Below are 21,991 nucleotides of genomic sequence, written 5' to 3'. Positions count from 1 at the left end.
AAAGATCATTTATTTTATAAGAAATCATTTAAATAGATGAAGCTGTTGTCACAAATACAGTATATTAAAATATTTTGCTTCACATATCCCAGCTTGTTAGGAAGTTGGGGTCAGAGCACAGGGTCAGTCATCAACAGTGATGGCTTGAAACCCCAACCGAAGATAATTGCTAAGCAATAACCCAGTAGTAGTGGACAGACACAAAGACATTTTAGAATGACCCTGCCTTATAAAATAAACAGTATGTATTAAAAATCTGTTTTCAATTGTGACAAGTGATTCTTTGTTCTAGTATTTTTTAAATGTCAGCCATTCTTACATCTAAATTCTGTGTTTTGGATTGTTCATTTTGGAAAATTCTTAGTTGGCGCACTAGAAGTTCGCCTGTTGGAACATGGCGACGCCATTTTCATGTCTGACTCCTGGCCCAAAGAGGCTCTTCTTTTGCTACCATGCTAATTCACTAGCTAATATGGCAACTACCTTGCAGAATACAAGTTGTATTAGACTTTTTCATCTTTATATACAGATTATCTAATAATCGATATGCACATATATTCTAATTAATATTAGGCCTTTTATCTCTTAGGGAAAAACAACACTTTTTTGTCTTTCTGACTAGCATTTGTTCATCTATGTTTTTGTGTTAACGTAAAACATTGCACCGTGTCGCAATCTGACACACAGGAACTGACATACATACACACGCCGGAAGTAGTTTTACGGCAAAGAGCGGTGTTTTCATTTTGCCTCGAATAGCTTTGTTCATTTTAATAGCAATAAAACATTCAGTGCACAACAACGTAGATTTTCTAAAGTGCATATACGTTAATCATCTACGAAAAGCATGTCAGTTGTTCCTCCGAATCGCTCGTCTACCGGCTGGCCGCGCGGAGTTAATCAATTCGGAAACAAATACATTAGCCCACCGGCTAAACCGCTAACCCTGGAGAGGACCATCAACCTGTGAGTTATTGTGCTGAAATACAAATCCTACTTTTATTCAAACGAACCAAATAAGGTGTATTACGTGTAAGTGTGCCTTCCTGTAGAGAAGAAATGTTTATAGACTTTTTAACTAATATTGTGAAGGCAGCAATGATGCTATGCTATGCTATTAGCATGACGGCTATCTAGGCGATAGTTTGTGGTGATTTGAAACGTTTCGGTGTTTTGCTCTAGATATCCTCTGACCAATTACACGTTTGGCACGAAAGAGCCTCTGTATGAAAAGGACAGTTCGGTGGCCGCCAGGTTTCAGCGCATGAGAGAGGAGTTTGAAAAGATCGGGATGAGGCGCACGGTGGAGGGAGTGCTGATTGTACACGAACACAGACTGCCTCATGTCCTGCTGCTGCAGCTCGGAACCACATTCTTCAAACTGTAAGTCTGGGACCTGGAATAATAAACCTGGCCTATAAATATCATTTAATATGGTCGAGTAAACATGTGTGGACACCTGAACAGCACAGTAGAACTTTTTTAAACTGTTTAAACTGTCTAATGGTTTCAGTCGTTTTGCACATACTGTACAATATTTCAGTCGTTTGCTGTTTTTGCACAATTCTATACATTATCTCAGGGACCTGCTGCTAAGAAACTGTGTTCATTCTAGTATTACTGCACGCAATATTTTCTGAACATATAGTATTTACATACAGTATTTACACTGGTCGGCGCTGTTTCTGTTTATTGTCTTTTGTGTATTGTCTTTTTTGTACTTTCTGTATTGTCTTGTAACTTTTCGTCTGCACTGTCTTTTGTCCTGCTCTGTCTTGTCCTGCACTGTTTGCACCAGGTTGCACAGTTTCACTTTATGTGGCTAGGACTACTTACTAAGTCCTTAGCCCTGTCTTTGTTTTATGTAGCACCCTGATCCTGGGGAAACATCTCATTTCACTGTGAACTGCAACAGCTATATATGGTTGAAATGACAATAAAAGCTACTTGACTTGACACAAAGTTGGATGCACATCATTGTCTAAAATGTCTCCACATAATTATAGTCATATAGTGTAAGAACTTAAGAGATTTGTTTCTAAAATGTTTGGAAGTACAATGTACTGTTTGGATTGCACTATATGGTTTCTTTCATTTAGTATAATGATGGTTAGCTTTCATGGCACAAGATTCATTCGTTCATTCATGTAAGGGCTTAATCATAGTCAGGGTCATGGAATAGATAAGGAGTTGAAAAACGACATACGGTGGTGTGACTTGAACTTCTAGCTAAATATCACATTCACAAGCCATACAGACACCATAGATATCGGTGGCCGTCTGCAAAAACCATTCACATTGTCTAATTTGGACATAATCGTATTTCTACGGTTCTGAACGCTGCAAGTTTAACTGACCTGATATATATTTCTCTTTTGCATGTGTGTCAATCAATTTCTAGCATCTTATTACACTGAAAGCCAAGGTATATATTCCACATATCTCTACATTTATAACTTAATATACTTGTGAAACGATGTGCTTTCAGGCCTGGTGGAGAATTAAACCCAGGAGAGGATGAGGTAGAGGGCTTAAAGCGGTTGATGACAGAGGTATTGTTTTTTGTTTTCTCTTCATTTCAACCTGATCTTTTAATTGTCTTTATATATATGATCCTTTTATATAAGAAAGATGGAAATGTAAATGGGAATTTTGTTTTTTTATTGATGCATTTTAAAGAGACATCACAAGTATGACATCAAACTCACAAATAGTCAGCAGCGTGTGACAACTTTAGAGAGATGTGGTGTTCGCCTGTATTCATCCCAGCATAGCAAAACAAGGAACAATTGGTGCAACAACATTGCATAGGAAATGTTCCATTTAGCTTTAAAGCTCCACTGAAGAGGACTTGTTCTTTGGCTAGATCTTGGGGCGTCAGGACGGTGTGAAGCAGGACTGGGTGATTGATGACTGCATTGGAAACTGGTGGAGGCCGAATTTTGAACCACCACAGGTTAGTGATCTGTTTGTCATGTCCTCTGTATGTACCATACTGGAATACATAGAAAATGTATATTATTTGTTTGATGAAAAATAAACACTCAAATTAAGACACTAATTTTTTTTTTTTAACATCTATACTGGATGTCTTCAGTACCCCTACATTCCAGCACACATCACTAAGCCCAAAGAACATAAGAAGCTATTCTTAGTGCAGTTACAAGAGAAAGGTAAGACCTAACAACAACGTTATAGTTCTCTATACTTTCATGCACATGTAGTCATGACTGTTGTGCTTAAGCTTCAGTTGTATTCCAGCATTGTTTGCCGTACCAAAAAACTACAAGTTGGTGGCAGCCCCCTTGTTCGAGCTTTATGACAATGCTCCTGGATACGGGCCCATTATATCCAGCCTCCCTCAGTTACTCAGCAGGTGAGAACCCATAAAGGTTCAAATTACCGTGTTGTAGTTGTAGACTGTGGATGTCACTGTCAATAAGAGTTTTACTGTTTGTTATCATTTTATTAAGTGGATCTCAAATAGAAATAACTGGAAAATAATCTGTTCTAATTAATCATTCATAATAACATACAACAATCATGTATTATTGGATGATTTTTTTTTTTACTCTGTAGTTACTAAGAACTGCACCTAGCGTGTTTACTTTGTGTAACAACATTTTATAGCTGATAAATGAGAATTTAGTTTTGAGCTCCACTCATATTTATTAGATATGCTCACTTCATATATACAGCATAATAATGATTATAGTAAACTCACCAGACACCTGATACACCATCTGAGATTCAGCCACAGAAAAATATATTATTGTCTCTTTTTTAATGTAAGCTGATGCTAATGTTGTACTTAAACCAGTTTTCTCTAAAACAACATTTAATTTGCTCTCCATGTTCAACAAGAATGTGGATCTCTGAAGTGTCTAATGGCACAGTTGGGTTTTTTGCTTCTTCACTGTGGAGAAACAGGTAGAACAGAATAATTCAGACCTGTTTACCCAGAAGAAGAGCAATGTGTAGTCATTACCATTGAAATTATCGGTAAAAAGTAAGAAATGTTTTCTTTGTTTTTAACATGTTTTAATTTGACACTTTGTTGTTGGCCTATTTAATATCTTCAAAAATATTAACCCAGCATTTCATTTATCCATTTTCAAACTTTACAAAATTTACAGATCTGGTAATTTCAAGGGAAAATAATGTATTATGCCACCCAGATGAAGACAGGTTCCCTTTTGAGTCTGGTTCCTCTCAAGGTTTCTTAATTTTATTCTCTCAGGGAGTTAATCCTTGCCACTTTTGCCTCTGGCTTGCTCATTAGGGCTAAATTTATATCTAATTATAAACTTTGTCATTTTATTCAAAATTTTTATACTTCTGATAAGCTGCTTAGAGTCAATGTTCATTGTTAAAAGCTCTATTCAAATAAACCTGATCTGAACTGAATAATCTCATTGTACACTCAGAATTGTGATGAAACAAGCAGGTTCCTCAAATTTCCAAACAGTTTCTTGAAGAACAAAAAGCTCATCATACATTAATAAGAACTTTACATTTAGCATCCTAATTCTCTTATAAAGTATTGCCATGTGTTGATTTGGGTCACTCACCATCAATACTCTAAACTCCCATGTCAAAAGGAGCCCTATGAGGTAGGCAAGAAATAACATTACTTGCCTTTTAGTGTGTAATAAGCCAAAGGAAATCAGTTAGCCAATTAAATTTATGTAATAAAGTACATAGTTACTCAATAAGTATGTCATTAGTTAACCTCAGCACCATCAGTAGTCATCACCCCAAACTCCAGAAATGTTTATTTACACACTTGTTGGGAGACAGTTCTGTAATCTCCCTCAGAACCATGTTATAGCACACTGCTGGGTAGAAAAGCTGCTGGAGTCTCTATGAAAATGAAAAGCATGCAGTCAAATCAGACAAGACATGGTTAATATCTACAACTGTTCCTCCTTCCTCCTAAACAGGTTTAACTTTATCTACAACTGATGGGCGCACAGCTCGCAAGGCTGTCTCTGTGAGTGCAGTCACAACATGAGAGAAAATAAACGGACTGGGGATGAGAGCTACTTTCTCTGACCTGGAACCAGAGGAGAATTGGCTATTGTCCAATGCTGTTTTGAAATTTCATGTACTTGTCCTGTGTTTTTTTTTGTCTATTTTCGGGTTGCTGCATTGCAATTTTAGAGTTTAGTATTAAATTACTTATTCATTTACCTAAATGCCTCTGTTTTATGTTAAGTACAGTACATGCAATGCCTTTACTAAATAAAATGTGATTCAGGATTTTTTTTAACTTTCACTTTGTTTTTTTTTTTTATAATAAACTGCCATCGTAAGATTGAGTAATTTGATTATTTGACCTGTGAATGAAAAATTAAGGATTGTGTTGTCTTCATGTATTGGTGATTCTCTTCCTTGTGCATGTGTATACATCTTTTGAAAGTATGAATCATTACATTTACCCTCTTTTTAATGTGCTTTTGTCCACATGGCCTTGTCCTTTCCTCCTCGGGAGAATCCACAGTGGCATGTTAAGGGTCATGCCATTATTCTGTAAGCTCAAGTAAAGTTTTTTTTTTTTTTATTTTATTTTATTTTTTTATTGAAAAATCAACAATCACAAATACAAGAATGTATACAGAAATTCTCCATTTTCCTTTTTCAAACAACAAAGAGCAGACACTCCCACCCCGCCACCCAAAACAAAAACAAACCCCCAGACAAAGACACACACACACACACACTCACGCGCGCACGCACAAACACCCCACATCCCCCTGTTAAAACAACTGAAGAAACGGAAAAAAAGGTTATGCATACAGTCCAATTATTGACCGAATTAGAACTCTAATCAGGTAACACCTGTAGTCTCCTAAAGTAAGAAATAACAGGTTGCCACTTGCAAAAAAAGGTATCAGTAGAACCCCTCAGTGTATATTTTATTTTCTCCAACTTAAGAAAGAACATCAGATCCTTAAACCACTGAGAGATGGAGGGACATCTTATTGCCTTCCAGTGCAGAAGTATACAACGTCTGGCCAACAAAGATGAGAAGGCTAAAACATCTTTGTGTACAGAACTCAGTGATACTGACTCATTGGTAATACCAAATATAGCGATCAGAGGGCATGGCGTCAATTGCACTTCAAATATGGAGGACATAATGCGAAAAAACCTGTCCAGAATGCGTGTAATTTTGGGCACAGAAAAAACATATGACTTAGATGACAGGGGTCAAGTAAAGTTTGTTAGATCTGGAAACAGCTAGCCAGAGATGTAGACTGTTTAAATAATGAAAGACAACACTTTGAGAAACCATTTTATTTGCTGTGCGCTCTGTAGCTTGTTTGTTTTGGTGTTTGGTCTAACACATTTTTAGGTACTTTGTGTTCATTGCATTATTTTTCAAGGTCACAGGAAAACACTTTAGCCACTTTCTAAAATCTTGAGGGAAGCTAAGAAAACTTGGCCATAAAGTCGGGTTAAAACATGAAATGAAATCCTATATTATACTGCATTTAATTTTTAAAAATCTTAGTCAATCAGCTCCAAATGTTTATTATAGAAAGTGCTATGGTTATGTTCACTCTACAGGCAAACCTGGGCCTCAAATCTGACCATTTTGCTCATATCTGACAGAAACATCTGTCTTCTCCATGACAGTGTCTGAAAATCACTAAATTTGACATTTTCAGAAACACTTTGAGCTTTATTCATGCGTTACTAAAATGCGATACAGATCTAATGGCAATGCAAGCTCAGCCTGGACTCCACTTTGCCACTGCAATAAAAAAATAGCATGAATCTTGAGAGTTACTCAAAGTTTCCTAGGATTAATCAGTGTGCAAAAAGTAGCCAACTTTATTGGTTAAGCTTTTCAAGGCTTACAGTGCTCAGACAAAAAAAAACAGTTATAGGGCTAAGAGTGTTGTGGCATTTGCTATTTAAAGCTTGAAAAGATCAGTTTTACTTTTTTAAGCAACTGAGTAAGCACTCAAATGCACAAACTTCACTTTCTAGAATCCTCAGCGAATCATATCATGACCTGCAGCAGTCAATAACACAAACCACATCACGTACTGACACATGACCAGTATTCCTGTTTACAGTTTAATAATCACACTAATCCCTTTACATTTCCAGCATTTGGCAGACACCCGTATCCACACCGACTTACTTTTAACCTTATGTTATACATCTGAGCAATTGAGTGTTAAGGGCCTTGCTCTGGGGTTCAACAATGGCAGCTTGGTGGACCTGAGATTTGAACTCACAACCTTCCGATCAGAAGTCCCAACACCTGGCTTACATAACCCAGACATCTCACTTGCAAAGTCTCACTCCTGGATTCTCCCACTAAAGATTCTGATTAACTTTGTTCTCAATCCCTAATCACTTGAGCATGTCTACTTCTCCCTCTGAACCTTTTGACACACATTACACTAAACTGTATTGAGCATTTGTGACTGGTGTAAAAATAACACATATTCACAAGATACTGTGCCAGAACTTTATTTCAAGAATTAACAACATTTCTAGCCCAAAATTAGTTTCTCTCGTGAAGGTATTGACATATCAGGGTTTTTCCATGTATAATGATTACATGGTTCAGATTTTTAAACACAACACACTTTGCTGATTGTAATTACAGACAGAAAAAAGTGCAGTGTGAAAATATAGCAGCATTGAATTATAATTTTTTTTAACAGTCCTTTTATTAACAAATCTGGGAAAAGTGCAAATATGAAGTCAGCAAGCCGGATTCATTTTTGACCATTTCTATACATTAGAATACATTGATCAATTAGAAGTGCAATTCATCAAGTAAAAAAGAAAGAGAAAAAATCAACAACAAATGGAAAAGAAAAACACTCTTCAAAATCAGTGTAAAAAGCCTCTTAAAGTAGAACAGCTGTAATAAACATGAAAACAATCCTTGCTATTTCTAATACAGTAACCATTCTTAGTGCAATTATTATTATGCCAGCCATGTTTTCAACAAGTATTCACACAAAGGATTTTGTATGTAATATAGTTGGACTACTGTGTGTCTGTCCATACATACCAGTGGTTACATACTCTATGTATTATGTCTTTGGGAAATGACAAAAATCACATATTTTGCACTTTCACTTTTCAGAAAAAACAAATTACTTAAAAGAAAAGAAAAAAGATTGTGAGAGATCTATGGAGGTTTCGGAGTAATATGGCTGCCTCAGAAAGATTTAAATTCTTTCTCAGCAGTGTAGTAGCAAGCAATCTTTCACTCCAGACTCATCCTCCAGATGGGATTAGTTTTACTGGTTGCTGGATATAATAACATTTTGAAACATTTCCATCTTGTGTACAGATGGCTGCAAAACCTTAACATTTCTGCAAGATCAGGGTTGTATCACTTATGCTCATATGATCAGACTATGATTATTATTATCAAGTTGGATTGCACTTTTTGTGTTCTGTTCCTAATTTTCTGATTTTATTTTCTTTCCCTTTCTAAAGCTACATCCACACATCAGTGGGGGGAACAACTAGCATTGCAAATCAGTTTTCTTGCCGCTAAAATGAAACATTCTGGAGGAAGAGTGTTTGTATCTAAATTCACCAGTGTACAGTATAATATGCTTCATATCATACAAGATAAAGAGAGTTATAAGCTGAATTTTGTTCTTGAAGGACAAGAAATCAAAACTTAAATACTCTTTTCCTAACCTGTGAAGCTTTGGAATAATAACTTAGAAAGCCACAAAAATATAATGTTGAATATATCACAGTCATCTGTAGAATTATAAGCAAATAGACTAGACTAGAGTATGCTGTATCACTAGCTTCCAAAACTAATAATGACATGCACCAATACTGAAATGGAGCATACTGTACATCATAGACAATGATGCCCCTGTGTTGATTGCAGATATATAGTTTGCTACTGAGTAAAAAAAATTGACATGTATTTCACACTGAAAATCCCTAGACCTCTCACGTATATACAGACAGATATAACATTCTTTATGTATATAGAATATAGAATTAAATACAAATACAGAAATGGAAAAAATATGTACAACTAAGTATTATTGGGGAAAAGCCAGCTCCACATGCAGCAACTCCAACACATAGTAAAGTGCATTCAATTTTGGACCACATTATTTTACAATAATGCATATTCTCACACTGGCTGCAATGTGGTAAGGGAATATTACTGCTCCCTTAAATACAACATAGTGCTATCAATGCCCTGATTGCTTTTGGCCTTGTATTATAACTGTACATGGAACAATTTGCCATTGAACACCAATGAATTAATCTTGATCTGTTCTTGAGAAATTCACTCGTGAATAATTGTTTCGTGACTATGATATACAGTGAGGAGAAAAAAGTATTTAGGCACTTTTGTTTTGGCTATTTAATATATATTCAGTGCATATATATCCAGTACAAATGTATACACACTTTGTACTTATAAATATTAACACGATAAATACTGTTAGTATTTGTAAGCATACACTAATATATCGTCGCTGTCGGGCGGAAACCTCGTATGTCCAAATTTGGTCAATTTCATATTTTTTCACATATTGATGCTATTGGTCAGTCCCCACGTGGGTCTGTTATTTTTACAAGTTATTAACCAATTTAAAGCCTTGAAAATCGCTTGAGCGCAAATCTCATAACTCCATTGGACACTTCAACTGTCCACCTCTTCCTCACTCCTCGGGAGCGCTTCGTGGCATATTTCTCCTCAAGAAGAGGACACGTCTTCTGAGGTAAATGTCTTCAAATCACTGGGCTCAAAGAAAAAAAATGACCCCCGCTAGTTCTGGTGCTCGTCTGAGGACAGGAATTTAGCGCAAGTCAATTCACTGCAACGCGGACTAAACCCTGTGCATTGCAGATAAGGTACGGCGTTTTTTTAATTTCCTGAAAAATAACGGTTTTGGAGATACGAGGATTCCGCCTGACAGCGACGATATGTTTAATAAAAATGTCATCTGAAAGTATTCTGATACTGTTATTAAAAATATACATATGGTAAGGTTACATTAATATAAAATGCAAATCTTGCTAATTCCAAAAAACCCTTGCAAATTGTACTGGGTGTCAATTTTTTAAAAAGAATTGCTATTGGTCAGGATTTCATACAAGATGAACAATCACGCAACAATCAGCAACAAAACAACAGTAATGAATAAGGTGAAGGCACTTCACAAAGGGATAAATAGCCTTCAATGGAGCCTACAGAGCCACAGCCAAGATCTTAAACATCCAAGGCAGTACAGCTGCTTTAATAATAGGCAGATCCAAATTTTATGAAACCACAGCTAATCATCAACAATCAAGATTCCACAACATGTTCTCATGCTAATGATAAGGAAATTATCATTTATCAATTATCAAGAAAAATCAGCAATCACTCAAAAAGATTTGCAGGATGATCTGAAAGCTGCAGAAACAACAGTTACACAGAGAACAATGAGCAATGAACGGCACTGCAATCATCTCCATGCCTACACCACATTTAAAGATCCTCTGCTATAAAAGAAGCACAGAGATGTGCAACTAAAATTTGCACACAAGCATGTAGAGAAATAACTCTAGAACGTCAGAACGTCCAATCCCAAGAGGAGAAAATCATAATATGGGACTGCTTCCCTGCAAACAGTACATCTCACTGAAGTACACATGGATGGATTTGATGTACAGGAATAACTTAGTGTAGAATTTAATCCCAGTGTCCAAAAAAACTGAATTTGGAGAAAAGAGCAGCCGATCAACAAGGCAATGACCCCAAACTTACACCCAAATTGACTGAATACCTTATTGTCTATCAATCTTTTTCAAACATTCAATATATGGTCAAAAGTATATTATTATTATTATTATTATTATTATTATTATTATTATTATTATTATTATTATTATTATTATTGTGTTCAGGTATTTCATCTACACCCATCAATTTAAAGGTGCATAAAATCAAGCTCAATTAATCTACATAGACAAACAATGACAGTAAAATGGGCCCTAACTGTAAGTACTATTATTGTGATATAGGAGCATCTATTAGTGGTGAAAAGCACACCGACTCTGGACTCTGGAGCAGTAGAACCATTCTCTGGAGTGATGATTCAACTATCTGGCAGTCTGATGAACCTTCCAAAATGTATACTGCCAACTGTAATATTTGTCTGGGCTGTTTTTAAGGGTTTGAGCCCCTTAGTTTCAGTGAAGGGGAACGTTAAGTCTACGGCATACAAAGACATTTAGTGTGCTGACAATTTGTGGCAACAGTTTGGGGAAATTGACCTCAACTCCATTGAACACCTTTGGGATGATTTGGAACACTGATTACAAGCCAGGCTTTCTCATCCCCTCATCCACTGAATGGGCAAAAGTTCATACAGACACATGCCAAAACCCTGCAATAAGCTTTTCCAACAGAGTGGAGGCTGTTATAGAAGCAAAGAGCGGTCCAGCTCCATAACAATATCAAAACCTTTGCTTGGGAATGTAAAAAAACCCATACAAGTGTCTTGGTCATATAGTGTATCATAATGTCTGCTTATAAATACAAATTGTTTTCATACACAGTCAAAAGATATTTTGTGTGCAAATTTTAAACAGATATATATACTGGAAGTATATCAAAACAAACCAAAACAAAAGTGTGTAATTTCCCCTCAATGTATAACCTAAATTAGCAATGGCAATCTACAGTATAAAGGTATTCTCAGAAAATGGCACTAAATCATATTGTCCAAGATGTCCTATGGAATGGGAAATTTGAGAGCACAGTAAATGTGCATTACAAATTATGGTGGTGTTTTAATTATAAGCCTACTTAAGAATTAGTCAGAGTTCACTTTAATGAGAGAAAAAAAGGGAGGAAAATCCATGCACTAGCCAGATGAATTTGCACATCATGTAACTCTGCAAGAGAGCAAAGGATATTGTTAACCTACCAAGAGAGACAGAAAGGAGACAGAGTCTAAGATAATGAGGGTCCAGTGTTTCAGAATCAGAACCCTTGTCTCTATACTGTCGAAGAACTAAATTGAACAGTGAGCTGTCTGTCTGTCTGTTCAGATCTGGTGCTCTGCCATACGCATTCCAATTTAGCTGTAGCACCTCTTTGTGAATTCACCTATCCACTGCCTGTTGGCCTCTGCCCACAGTACTTGCTTTACCAACCGAATATCATTTGCTATTTACTGCCCATTGATGCTTGAACTAGAACTCAATCCTGATATTGTCTTTCCACAATAATATACATGAGCGACTAAGGGGTTCAACAGCCACACACGCACTGATATCCTGATATCAAGCCTTGTTCTCCTCTAGCCTTGACTTTCAGGTTTTTTCTATGCCACCCTCAGGTCTGCTCTGACTTTCATCAAAATGCTCTTCTTGTGATTGCTTATTAGCCATAAATCTTCTATAAATATACTTCTATATTATCGGCAGCTCCATCTGTCTTGCTACTTGCTTCTCTAGACTGTCAGCATCACAGACAATATTGATAGGGAGGTACACATCCACTTAATTAACACCTTGGGCGCTAGAGTGAAGGGCAGGTCTATGAATGGGTTTGTCACTCCACTTAGGTTGAAGCAAAGAAATTCTGTGTTCCACTGCACTTAGAATGTAGAAATATGGACCATTCAGCTCTATGATCACTGATTTTTTCATTTTTGTTTACTGCCTGCATCACATCTGGTATTCTCAGGATATAAAAAGCCATCTTAATGGGATATAATTTGACTCCTGTATTTGGGGTTGGTGGACAGGACAACTGTAAACAATACCCAGTGGACAGTGTTCTCAGTAGCCACCGATCTGTTGTTACAAAACAACATTGATTTAATGGTAGAGGGATAAACCATCCCACCACTGACCACATATTTTTCAAGCCTTCCACACTCCTGATGAATCATGCTTTGGAGGTTTGTGTCCTGAATTAAACGTATCTTTGTGTTTTGGTGAACTGTAGCTGTACTAAAGTGCATCCTGCATAACTCCTTCTGTCTGACTTGTGGTCTTTGAAAACCACTTCTTTGGAAATAAGTTAAACTTAATAAGGGTTCCCCCTAGTATTAACCAAGGAAAAGCGATCAGCCAATGCTTCCTGAAACTTTCCCAAGTTCCCAGGTTTATGAGCCTACACAATTGCATTTGTTTAAGCAAAACTTCTTTTCCCATTAGTTTCAACAGACCAAATAACCCCATACCCCACTGATATGGCTCCTATAACTTGAAGTCAGTATGATCTCTGTTCCCAGTGAATCTCATGTCATGTGTATTTTCTTTTTAAAGGCCAAAATCAATTGTGCCATGGTGTTAGAAAAATGACATAAAATATATAGTTCTCTTCTATTTGGATTTGACTACATTGTCTCAAATTACTGCACACCAGTGTCTATACTGTTGACACTGTTTTCATCCCTATGGTTTCTGCATCTTCCACTGCAGCCATTATCCCTTGCACCTTATAACATGAAATTGGTAAACTATGGAATAATTCAGTGTTATACCACAAACCCTGTCAGAAAAACTCCAGAATGAAACTCCCCTAGCGGCCTGGAATGTATGGAATTACAACTATGTGAAATAGGCATCATTTTCTACAAGCCACTGAAAATACCATAAAACATACTTCATTTACACCAGTAAATCCAGACCCATCATCTCACTGTGGTTATTTTATTCACTAGATAAAAATATTTGCCTTACATTTTGCAGATTCCTCCCTTCCACAAACCAGAGCAGTTTATTTTAGCGTAGTGTTTCCACATATCTAGACAATGCTGTCAGCTAGAACTAAAGCTATCCAAATTAAAATGGATTGAGCAGAAGGTGATACCTGATGGTCCGGGAAGCGGAACTTGTGCTAGATGCAATGTCAGGATTTTATTGTTCCTCACAGCCATTAGTATTGCACACTTCACCCTCCTGGCACTGGAACATGTACTGAGACATAGCAGCAGGGACAAGGATGTTGGCTAACTCCTACACATAAAATACACAGATAGACAGGATGGTACAACTGCCTAGCTAAATTCAGTATGAACTGATTTTTAAGATGATAGTTCTGTATAACCTTCAGGGGTGAAACCTACTATCTTCAAATGATCTAAAGTAGAGTAAGTCACTTACTGATTTGAGATTTGGGTCCATCTCTGTGAAGTTCCACTCATTCATAGGCATGCTAAACGTGAATGTCTTTAAGAGAGCAAAAACAGTTAATGATTAAGAAATTGATTTAGATTCAACAGTAAAATGTAATTATTTATTTGATTATTATTTTATCAATAATTTTAATGTAGCATACAGAAACTAAAATTCCAATAATAATTTGATGTTTTTAAGTATTAAATTAGGTTTTAATAATTTCTCAAATCTAGATGCAAAAATACAGTGAGGGAGAGCTGTGAAAACCCAGAAACAAGAGTCAGTGCCACGACAATCAACCTCCACAAGAAAGGGGTGAAAATATCACTATCCACACATAGTGGAAGACTAGAGGAAGACTTTTAAACGTATACATTATGCACAAACCACAAGATGGACACCACAAATCAGCAGTAAAAAGATCATAATGGAATCCACGAAAATAAATAAATAAATAAAAATACAGAAAGGAGCCACAAAGGTTCTGGAACCAAAATTAACCACTAGCAAAGTTATGGAAATACCAAAGTATGGAGAAAGAAAGGAGCTGCTCATGATCTAAGACACAGCTCTTCAGTCAAGCAGGGTGGAGTTTAAGCCTACATTATTATGGTGTGGTTACTGAATTCCCTGGGCATTCATCACCAAATCTATTTTAAAATACTACCCTTGATGGCTAATTTCTAATTTCTACATTTTTCTTGCCTAAACACTTCTTTGATCCTAAAGAATGAGTATGTAATGAACCAGAAGTTTTCAGCAGTGTTTACAATTAAGAAATTCAAATGGCCATTAAGTGGTGTATTTATTGATATTTAAAAAGCATTGATGTGGCCATATGTTGTACCTACATCCACACTGGTAGAGCTGGACTCCATACTATGCTGCTGGTTTCTCAGGAGCAGCTGTAGTTCCTCAAAGCTTATGTCCACATTTTCAACAGCTTCAGAGGTTTCTGGCCTAACATATATTGACAGAGTATTAGATCATACCTAAGAATATAAAATTATTTCAAACATATCCAAACATTACACCAACCTGTCCATGGTCTTCTTGGCCCTCCTCTCTGCAGAGCCTGACCCTCTGCCCTCTAGGACGGATTGTACCATGGCCAAGGGAAGCACAGGGGGTTCAGTACACACACCACAAGAAACGTCCTCACTCCACCTGTGCACACCTGGACTCACTGGCTCTTCCTTAATAATCATTGGACATCTTTCCCTAAATGAACAGGCCATACTATAATGTATAATAATGCACTATTTATTTAATACAAAATGAGAACTTTTGATTTTAAATATATTCACACTACATAGGTTAGCTATATAAAATAATCACTTCTTAAAGTATGGTAAAATGAAAGTTCTTGACACTTCACACACATTGATTTTTTTATTCAAAAAGAGCAAATATGTATACCGGGTTTCCTCCATTTGAATAGCCATTGCAGTAGGCTGTGACATGTCAGTAACATCAGAGATGATCGGCCCTACTGTCATAGTGTTGCTAGTGGAACCGGAGGCAGCATCTGTAGATGGCTGACAGTGAGAAAAAAAAAGTAATACCTTGTAGGAGAATGTAAAATTATCTTTTGTTATCCCAGGGTGGATTTTGTAATATCTACACATTATACTTAAATTTATACTTTTGAAAATGCTACAGTTATAATGATCTGTTATTTCCAATATTATTATTATTAAAAATTAAAATTAAAATTAACATCATGAGTGATACTTCAATAATAAATTATTTGAGTGATATTTCAAGCGGGGGGGGCATGGTGGCTTAGTGGTTAGCACGTTCGCCTCACACCTCCAGGGTCGGGGTTCGATTCCCACCTCCACCTTGTGTGTGTGTGTGGAGTTTGCATGTTCTCCCCGTGCCTCGGGGGTTTCCTCCGGGTACTCCGGTTTCCTCCCCCGGTCCAAAGACATGCATGGTAGGTTGATTGGCATCTTTGGAAAATTGTCCCTAGTGTGTGATTGCGAAAGTGAATGAGTGTGTGTGTGTGTGTGTGCCCTGCGATGGGTTGGCACTCCGTCCAGGGTGTATCCTGACTTGATGCCCGATGACGCCTGAGATGAGGCACAGGCTCCCCGTGACCCGAGGTAGTTCGGATAAGCGGTAGAAGATGAATGAATGAATGAATATTTCAAGCATAAACATAAAGGGGTCACTGTTTATTATTATTTAACCCTCTATTATATTCAGCCTTTTCCTGTAATTTAATTAAATTTTATTTGTGAAGCACTAAAAGCTATAGTAATGGACACTGTCTCAAAGCACCTTTACAGAATTCTAAAAATTCAGAATAAAAATTACATTTTAATTTTAAATTAAATTAAAATTATATTTCTCACTAATGAAGATATCAGACATTTTTCCATGTCTCAAGATTTTATTCCTAGGTTTGTGCATGTGCACTCATTAAGGTCATTACAAAAGAAGGACACGTTGAAGTGAACGCAGGGTCAAAGCAAACTACAGTGACATTCAGGCATTGTATTTCTGTTAGGGCCTCTTTTTGGCAATGCTTCCAAAAACTTCTTGTTTAGAAACTTCACAAACCAAAAAAATTACACTTTGGATTTATGAAACTCTGAAACTTTAAAATACACTTCCTGCTTCAACAAACTTCTGATTTTCAATGAATCCTTTAAATATTCTCTATTGCTCATACTTGTATTCTACAGTATATTACCGATTGGATGTAGAAGGCCTCTTGTATTGATTCCATGGAGTGGCTGTGACTGAGTTTGGAGGTAGGAGGAGTGGTGGAGCCATCATCTAACATCAGGGGCCTACAGAATAGGAGAAAAGTCAGAAGAAAACACAGACGTAACCTTATTATCCCAACAGATTTTTGGACTAATGGAATTAGTCCATAAATAGTGAACCGATATGAGAATGTATTTATTGATAGAGATTTCTAAGCACTTCTGCAAGTCGCACAGGATAAGGGCATCTTGCCAAATGGTTTAAATGAAAATCTTTTCTTTCTTGGTATGTTCAGGATAAAGTGTTTCTTAAATTTTTTTAAATATGCTAAACAAAAGTTGTATTATATTGCAGTATATTATTAGATTTCAACCCTCTCACCTGATTAATTTTTATAGGACACCCTAGCTGACAGTGCACTTCTTCAGAGAGGGTAGAGGGTCACGCGCTGTGGTGTGTGTGTGTGTGGGCAACACAGCTCAGTAAATCTGATTCAGCATTCAGCTCCATTCAGGGCAGACGAACCAGTGAATTGTGTCACCTGACCAAATCCAGCTGAGTTGGCCATTTGCACAGCTGTGTTTATTAGGCCAGTATGTGTTGGTTTGTGATTTTCTTTTCCTTTTGTTAATGTGTGTGTGATAATCCAAGCACAGCTGCATCATCCTAGCGTGATTAGGTATTAGTCTGAATTGAGAATGTGTACTCACAATTTTCTCTTCATTCCCACCGTGCTGGGAGGGCTCGCTTGCATCTGGCTGACCAGAAACTGTATCAGCTAATAACAAAGCCAGAGAGTGATTCAGCATTACTGAACTCATCAAACACTGAAGTGTCTACATGCTTCATGTGTGGTGATTTTATTTATTTATTTATTTACTTATTTATTTATTTATTTTTACCTTGTTCATAACTTTCTGCTGCTGTGTGTGGTTCTGTCTCAGTGACACCACCTCCCGCCATAGTACTTCATTCTGCCTACACAAATAAAGAGATATCCCATTAATGCTTAAATAAATTCAGATTTATCATAGCTTTGTCACAGTGTATTGCCACTACTGACACACAAGCCCATTGATCTACCTGAGGGTCCAGTGCATGATCAATGCACATGACCTTCACTGCAAGCCACTAAAAGGTCAGGAGAGTTCTATTCAAACAGCATGCACAAAGCACAGGCACAATGAATCGAGACCAAATGTAGCTGAAGAATGAGAGTGAATGTAGGCAAAGGGTCAAATCATTTTGGGGTGAGAATGCACTCTGTTTGTTATTACAGAGGTACGGTGGCCGAGAAGTGCAAAACAAATTAACAAAACCTCGACCACCGTACAGAGGAGAGCACAAGCACTAAATCAGTTCTCCTGTAGAAGTCTTTATACACATATATAATCTTTTATGGACTTAAAAGATTATTACTAAATGTACTAATACATTTGCTAGAAACTACCACATTGGATAAAGAATGAAGTTCTCAAGATATAGATATCAAAAAATTAATTCGTTAATAATCCTTTCACTTTTCCTAGTGGAAATTGCACTGCTAGCAGGCTACAAAGGTGAGTACAAACTGTGAGATACAAACTCTCCAGTCCTGGGTCTGCTACAGCGGGTCTGTCTCAGTCAATGTTTGGAATGTTCCAGGAGCCAGAACTAGGGGGCGTCCTTGTAAGGTATCAGAACCATGTCATATGACTTCTCCTAATGTAGAGATACAGTAGCACTAGTTCAAGGTGCTCCCAGACTGCAGAGCTCCTTACCCTCACCCACAAACTATGACAGAACACAACATCCCAGCAAAGATACAGTACCTGATTTCTTTGGCCTGTACTCATCACCATATTCTTTCAAAAACTGTCCACAGCTTAGGACAGGGATGCAGAGCATAATCCTAATGCAAACAGTTTCACCACCACTGACTGCAAATAATAGCTAATTTAAATCATGTACAATACGTGTGTGAAGAGGTTGGGCTCTCACTGTTTCATATCTTGCATCTGGCACTCCATATTCTCTTGTTGGCTGCGAAGAACCTGTACTTCATACAGGAGCTTGCTTAAATCCTCCTGCCTGAATTTAGTCTCCTCACTTTTTACTATAGACACCTGATAGGGAGCACATACGCAAATAATCAGCTTGAAGAATCAACAGTTCACGCATGCCAGCAAAACCACTGTGACTATGTGTAGCATTAAACTTTGTATGCATATAGTCATGCATTAGTCATACCTTGCGCTTGATGTGCTCTAGCAGATGTTCATGACCTTGGAGGAAGTACAGATGCTGAAATTCTGTATCATCTCTCTCTGGCTTTACCAGCCCACTCTGTTCAATGTTCACCACCTTCCTGAAGCCATCTGAAACAGTGAGATATGATACACATATATACATACATATACATTAATACACATACATGTGGATGTGCAGGTCAAATATAGGTTTGAATAATAGCTATGCTACAGCTTATGAAGATAAAAAAGCTACAGAAACAAGCTATCTGAAGAAGGCTAATTATTAGAGTCCAATTAGAAATATAAAATAGTGCTTAGCACACATTTTCTTTGAATAGGAAGGATGTACAGTTGCTATACATATTTATTTTGTTTTAAGACTGTATCATGGCTAGAATTATAGCTAAATGCAACATTTCAAGTGCCAATGAGCTCTGTTACTGCTATGTTGTGTAATAGTACGTACACATGTTGAGTTGGCGCACAAAGCTGGCCATGTTGTTGTGCTTGAAGTATTTGGGCAGAACCTCTTTGGCAAACCTGCCTTGGTCAAACACATGGAAGCTGGTACCAGTCTAGAGAGAAGAGACCAAGCAAAAAATAAGTCTATGTACAGTATTAATGGACTATCAAATATATTAATTAAATGATAAAGGCAAATGTCATGTTTTTTTCATATGTAAACAATGATGTCTCCTAAAACAAGATTAGAGTTTAAGTTGTATTGTGTATGTGGAAATCGATTGGAATAATTCTGTTAGTTATTGTTCAAAACACTTCATGCAGCTGTGTACAATTTTGATATGTTACAAAGACCCACTGCAGTGAAAATAACAGATTTTTTTTACATTGAAGGTGTTGACAAGCGGTTCCTTTTGATTTACTTGCTTATTTATTCTCAAATAAATTATGTATAAAGTATACACATTCTCAAATATTTCTAAAAAGAATGAACAGGTTTTAGGAATATGCTTGTGTTGACCCTGGAGATTAATAATAATATAAAAATGAGCTAAGGACACACCAAGAAAATGACTGTATCATGACATCTGGTCTTAAAAGTGAATATTAAATAAGTAACACTATTCCTGTTTGCTAGAGTCTCAAGTTGTTCTTATCACATTCCCTTTCTCCCTGGTTTCCTTACAAACCCAAATAATGAAAGACAATGATCTGGTGACCTTCAGGCCAGCAAGCAATGGTCTAACGCATTTCTTTAGGCATTTCCTTACTTTTAAAAACATTTCAACAATTTAATGTACACTTTGTTTAATATTCATTACATGTGTGGATTACATTTAACCTATATTAATTAACTTGTTAATATCTATCTTTTTAGTGCATATTTAACAGGATGTCAGGTTCCCAAGATGAAAATGTGATAAACTACTAGATATAATCTCTTATATGCAGCAGGTGTCTATTGCTGTCCACTTATTTATTATAAATGAGGTACACAGACTTGTTTACTGACCAGATTGGACTATTCATGTAAAATGTATATTGTACATACTACATCACTAATTGCCATTCAAAATTTATGATGAAATTGTTTTTTATGTAAAGCAGTGTAATAATTTTCAGGGTCATGACAGAATTGTAACTTTTCTTCCGAGGCATAAATCTTGGGAAAATGCCTCAAGCAAAATTGTAATGAGGTTTTTGCATAGTCACACAGAAATACAAAAAATCTCACCATGTAAACACAGAACGTCAAAGGATTTCATCATACTTGCAGCATATAATAAACAAAATCATTACTAAACCTGTCACCCACATTTGTAAGGATATTATTCAGTGTATTATGTATCTGATGTATCACATTTAATCCACATGATGTGATAAAACTATTAGTTTTGATAATAGCATCACAAAATTGTTCTTGCCCTTAAAAATGTCAAATATATTTTTTAAAAATGACAACTTTAATTTTTGAGAAAATTGTACATTGTGAGTGTGTCAGCAAAAGATTTTTGCTGCTAGATCCATCCAATGCCTACATTATATGCTGAGCTAGAGAATGTGTTATTCAAAAAAGATTTAATTTCAGGACTTAAATGTACTCTTAGATCAATAGGAAGCATAACAGCTGACTCACAGTGCTCCAACAGATGAGATGGTTGGTCTCCGGGTCTTCCACCAGTGTCCACAGCTTGGTGAGGAATGCCGGGACGTTGTTGGCATAGCCTCCATCCACACCTATGGAACCTGGTGACTCCTGCATATCTGTGCTTAGCCTTAGGCCTGGGTGTCTGTACTTGAGCAGTGTGTAAATAAATATACATTTGCTAGCCAAGACTGCTCAGTCCATTTCTGGTCTTTGTCCTCCCGAGCTCCTGATCCTGTTCCTCTCTCGTTCTCTGTATCCCTTGCTGGCTCCCTCTCTCTGGCTCAGTCATCTGGCCATATCAGGCTTGTGTCGTTCATGTAGGCTTGTGTCAGCATAAAGAGAGGATGCAGCCTCATCACCACCTCTCCAACAAAAGAAGCCATAGGAACAATGCATGGTCGTACAAAGACTAGAATAATACTACACTGTTACACCAAACACAATGCTCCAATAAAACCTGTGCATGAGCGTGTTGTGTGAGTCATACGTGAGTTTGAATTGCTTTTTCATCTTTTTAAGCCTATTGTTTAGAAATATGATTGCAGATATTTAAAGTTTTTATCCAATGAAATCTTGAAAACATACAATTAATTTATATAAATAAAATATTAGTCTACCCACAAGTACATGTTTTTGTTTTTGTTTTCATTAATGATGTAAAATAAAGCTTCAAAAGAATCTGAAATAATTTTTTAAAACCAATATTAAAATGCACAAGGGTACAAAAAACCAATGTTGGCAAAATTACATATGCAGAATATAGAGTACTATATACAGTGCTGCTTTT

General features: G+C 36.7%; 2 protein-coding genes across 2 annotated transcripts; one reads left to right on the top strand and one right to left on the bottom strand.

Moving 5' to 3' along the window:
* The first annotated feature begins 691 nt into the window (after positions 1-691).
* On the top strand, positions 692-5,623 carry nudt21 (nudix hydrolase 21). The gene is made up of 7 exons (XM_060877837.1): positions 692-966; positions 1,183-1,383; positions 2,489-2,552; positions 2,867-2,956; positions 3,098-3,173; positions 3,262-3,376; positions 4,944-5,623. The coding sequence occupies exons 1-7, from the start codon at positions 848-850 to the stop codon at positions 4,963-4,965; spliced, it is 687 nt and encodes a 228-aa protein (XP_060733820.1). The 5' UTR covers positions 692-847; the 3' UTR covers positions 4,966-5,623.
* An 8,239-nt stretch (positions 5,624-13,862) lies between these two features.
* On the bottom strand, positions 13,863-21,318 carry hsf4 (heat shock transcription factor 4). Its single transcript, XM_060878597.1, has 12 exons — positions 21,193-21,318; positions 19,561-19,669; positions 19,093-19,220; positions 18,844-18,968; positions 17,766-17,841; positions 17,574-17,641; positions 16,847-16,946; positions 15,565-15,683; positions 15,184-15,366; positions 14,997-15,105; positions 14,131-14,196; positions 13,863-13,983 (listed from the first exon to the last, which is right to left on the bottom strand). Exons 1-12 carry the CDS (start codon positions 21,316-21,318, stop codon positions 13,885-13,887), a joined length of 1,308 nt encoding a protein of 435 aa, XP_060734580.1. The 3' UTR covers positions 13,863-13,884.
* Between the last annotated feature and the right edge of the window lie 673 nt (positions 21,319-21,991).

This window comes from Tachysurus vachellii, chromosome 9 (genome assembly GCF_030014155.1).
Source record: "Tachysurus vachellii isolate PV-2020 chromosome 9, HZAU_Pvac_v1, whole genome shotgun sequence".
Classification (NCBI taxonomy): Eukaryota; Metazoa; Chordata; class Actinopteri; order Siluriformes; family Bagridae; genus Tachysurus; species Tachysurus vachellii.
The sequence above is the reverse complement of the archived record's forward strand: the minus strand, read 5'-3'. Positions and strand labels throughout refer to the sequence as shown.

Coding starts and splice junctions, on each gene's coding strand:
- nudt21 (XM_060877837.1), top strand. CDS start 848: ATGTCAGTTGTTCCTCCGAATCGCTCGTCTACCGGCTGGCCGCGCGGA. Junction 967..1,182: donor CTGGAGAGGACCATCAACCT/GTGAGTTATTGT, acceptor GTTTTGCTCTAG/ATATCCTCTGACCAATTACA. Junction 2,553..2,866: donor TAAAGCGGTTGATGACAGAG/GTATTGTTTTTT, acceptor TTCTTTGGCTAG/ATCTTGGGGCGTCAGGACGG.
- hsf4 (XM_060878597.1), bottom strand. CDS start 21,318: ATGCAGGAGTCACCAGGTTCCATAGGTGTGGATGGAGGCTATGCCAAC. Junction 19,221..19,560: donor TGTGCGCCAACTCAACATGT/GTACGTACTATT, acceptor TCACTGTTTCAG/ATGGCTTCAGGAAGGTGGTG. Junction 16,947..17,573: donor GTGGGAATGAAGAGAAAATT/GTGAGTACACAT, acceptor CCTATTCTGTAG/GCCCCTGATGTTAGATGATG.